General features: G+C 38.7%; 1 protein-coding gene across 1 annotated transcript; it reads left to right on the top strand.

Moving 5' to 3' along the window:
• The first annotated feature begins 1,354 nt into the window (after positions 1-1,354).
• Positions 1,355-2,840, top strand: LOC130092569 (uncharacterized). Its single transcript, XM_056260471.1, has 4 exons — positions 1,355-1,444; positions 1,905-2,192; positions 2,433-2,693; positions 2,785-2,840. The coding sequence occupies exons 1-4, from the start codon at positions 1,399-1,401 to the stop codon at positions 2,838-2,840; spliced, it is 651 nt and encodes a 216-aa protein (XP_056116446.1). The 5' UTR covers positions 1,355-1,398.
• Positions 2,841-3,742: the final 902 nt, after the last annotated feature.

Raw genomic sequence — 3,742 nt, 5'->3', positions numbered from 1 at the left:
AGAAAGTCATAACGCATTACGAGTAGGCTATACCATCTAATAAATCTATAAATAAAATATATATAGTACCATCTAATAAAAGAGAACAATCTAATGAATAAGTAGCCTAGAACCTAATGTAATAGCTACTTTGCTAGTATATAAAATAGTAGTAGAATGAAAATAGATACTACCCTACGTTTCAGGATTAAATGTTAAATTCGTTTGCTGTAAATGATATACTGTTCCTTTAAACAGCCGAGAGAGATATGACAGTAGCACCTCAATGCAGTACATAAGATCCACGGGGAGGAGTCGGATCAAGATCCGAGGGGTGGAGATGGGTAGGATTAGGGGTGGGTTTAGGGATTAGGGGTGTGTTTAGGGATCAGGGGGCGGAGATGGGTAGGTTTAGGTATATGTAAGGTGGGAGGAGTTGGATCTGGAGTCTGTACTTTCAGCTGTGAGAGAAAGGAACTTCAGCAATGCCTCTTTGGTATACATAATACAGCAATGCTTCTTGCGTTTCCTCCTACTGTGTGACACTGACCAATTTTCTGAATTGCCGCTCTGAGCTGTGTGATTTTGAACACTGAACATTAGACCCATGCAGAACTTTTACCGCATGTTTTCATATTTTTAAATATAACACCAGCTTGTGTGTTTTTGTGGGAAACTAAACCTGCTAGTGATGTTAAAGAGAGTCAACGTCTATGATGAATTTTCCCAGTGGATACGATAATGGCAATGATTATGTTTTTATATTGCGGTTATTAATATAATTGTTACAATGTTTTAGCATGATTACTCCGATTGGTTGGTAGCAGAGTAAATAACTTCTAAAACCTGTTGCTTGTGTATTTATTAAATATACATTTATAAAACCAAAGTTTTGTGTCCTACAATTTAAGTCTTAATTGTTCAAACAAAAGCATCTTGAACTATTTTGACAACACACTTGAACTGCAGGAGACCGTCATTACCTGAGTGGATAGTTGTGATGCTCTATCTATCCACCAGGGGGACTCAATGAATACGAAATGAGTTCATGAGTACGGAAGGATGTAGACAAATGCATATACCGTAAGACAGTATGTTTCACAACTGGGCAAAAGAAATTCAGTAAATCTGCATGATACACACACACACACACACACATACATACACACACACACACACACACACACACACACACACACACACACACACACACACACACACACACACACACACACACACACACACACACACACACACACACACGTACACGTCCATTGTGGTTTCTGATGGGAGAAATGAAGATTAATATTTTTTAATCATGTAAGATCCACATGTGGATAAATCTTTCAATAAACTGAAAGTGAGTGTGTAATGTAGTGTGTGTCTGTCACATAACACACCTTCTGTTTTCTCATCAGGATGATTCTTCTTCTTCTTCTTCTGCTGTGCTTTATCAGTTATAGCGGTCAGTGTCATTTATGTTAATAATTATAATTATTTTAGAAAAAGCTAAAGTTTTTCTAGTCATTGTTTTTCTGTTGTGCCACTCAGTGATTTGATGGTATTTGTGGATTATTGGTGTAAATTTCCCATCATTTGATATTACATAAATAACACACACTGATATCAATGGTTTATTAATGCAGTTTCTTCTGGTTCATTGATTAATAAACATTGTTCAGAAATTCACTAAAACTGCACTGACACATCTCTAGGTTTATTCTGTCATCAACATTCGAAATATTTGTAATGAGGAACTTCTGATATTTTTTGGCTACTTGTTGCCTTCATTTATTTTAATCCAGTTTATTAAAATAACTCCACTAGAATAGTCAAGATCATATTGATTACAGAAAATAGCCAGAACATTTATTTGTCAGTATTGCTAGTGTGTATTGAGTGAATATTGCTGTGTGTGTGTGCAGGATCCTCCACTAAACCTGTGTCAGGAATAAAGGGAGGAATCGTCACTCTATCCTGTGGATCTGAGGACAGAGAGATTGTGGAGATCAGTTTATTCAGTGTGTGGAAACACATCCCTGTGTGTGAGGAGAGAAACTGCAGCGGTCGAGTGTGTAAAGAAGGATCATGTGACGTCATCATCAACGATCTGAGATTCAGTGACGCTGGGAAATACTTTTTACATGTTTATTACATTAATGATCAGAGAGAGCTGGAGCGACAGATGAGGGAATATCATCTTCATATTCACGGTAAAGTCAAAACTGATCAAACATCATCATGTGTTTTCTTTATTTCCTGTAATAGTGTTGGTATTGTGTGCAGGACTAGAAACAGCAGAAACACTGAATGGACAAACTTAATATTCAGAGTGGATTGGGTTTTTCCAATGTTTTCCTCTGATCCCCCAATATTAAATATGTGATTATGGCCTTGATTAAATGACACTATTATAGTTGTGATTGAGGATGAATGTGTGTGTGTGTCCTCAGATGAGATCTCAGTGAAGAAAGGAGAGGATCTGAAGTTGGATGTTGTGTTGATCAACGCTGATAAAGTGGAGAGAAACTCTCGCTCCGGCTGGACAGAGGTGTGGAGGAGAGGTCACGGGGTCAGAGGTCACGGGGTCAGCAGTGATCGACTGACCGTCAGTGACCAGACTCTGATCATTCATGACTTTACAGTCACTGACACTGGAACATACAGAGCTCTGGACTCTAATAATGAAGCCTTGATCACAGTCACAGTCACAGGTGAGAGAAGATCAGTGGAGGAGCAGAAATATTATGTTTAATCAGTAAATTAATACTAAACTGCATGAATAACCTTCAATATTCTGGACAGAATCTGTTCTAGACTCGAAGGGAAATCTGAGCGACACTGAACATCGACGTGAGTAAAACACGAGAGAATTACAGAAGATCTTAAACAGTGAATTCAAAATATTAAAAAACTCTCTTCCCACTTTTCCTTCAGCTGTAGATCATTGGATGTTGCTGGTTGACCTTACTGTGTTTCTGCTGGTTCTGGTGGTTCTGTCTCCTGTTGTGAGATACAGACGTCAAAAAAAAAAAAAAAAAAAACTCAGAGTTCAGGGATCAGAAGTATTGAGGATCTGTGGATCATGATGATCTAGTGCTAGTTCTCTAGTTCAGTCTCTACACAGTTTTATATTGTATTGGACTTGGTCATTGGTCATGTTAGTGTTTCTCAGTGTTGTGGGTAACGCGTTAGAGTACTCTAATTACCTTTTTCGTGATATGTGTAACTTAACGCGTTAGTTTTGTGCGTTAAGTAATCAGTAACTTTGTTATTTAAAAAAAAAAAGTAATCCGTTATTTTAAGGAAAGGAAAATCCCGACTGCAGCCTGTGTTTGGTCCGACAGTAGTATGCCTCGGTCTACTGTGCCACCTGCGGGTGTATCAGCGGAGCCGGAGCGCTGTGATCATAAAGTCAATGGCTGTGATACGTCTGTGCCCTGCTCCCCCCTGTGTGTGTGTGTGTTTTTCACATCTCACATCCAAACACCAATCTAGCACTCTGGTGTTGTGGAATAGCCTATTGATGACTGTCTTTCCTGTTATTGTTATCCCGCAGTGTTAATTTAGTCGGATGACTGACGTTCATTGCCAGGAGTCACGACTTCTAGGTGCATTTATAGGGGGCCGTGTCTGTCAATTAAGCTGCAGCATGTGTGAGGCGCTGCAAACGGCTTTTAATTTTTGGTAACGCATGAGTACTCTAACGCGTTATTTTTTTAAATAGATAACGCTGTAACGTAACTGATTACTTTTAATTCGC

The sequence above is a fragment of the Rhinichthys klamathensis genome, unplaced genomic scaffold, assembly GCF_029890125.1.
Source record: "Rhinichthys klamathensis goyatoka isolate OS25496 unplaced genomic scaffold, OSU_Roscu_1.1 h1tg000176l_1, whole genome shotgun sequence".
In the NCBI taxonomy this organism is placed as follows: domain Eukaryota; kingdom Metazoa; phylum Chordata; class Actinopteri; order Cypriniformes; family Leuciscidae; genus Rhinichthys; species Rhinichthys klamathensis.
The sequence above is the reverse complement of the archived record's forward strand: the minus strand, read 5'-3'. Positions and strand labels throughout refer to the sequence as shown.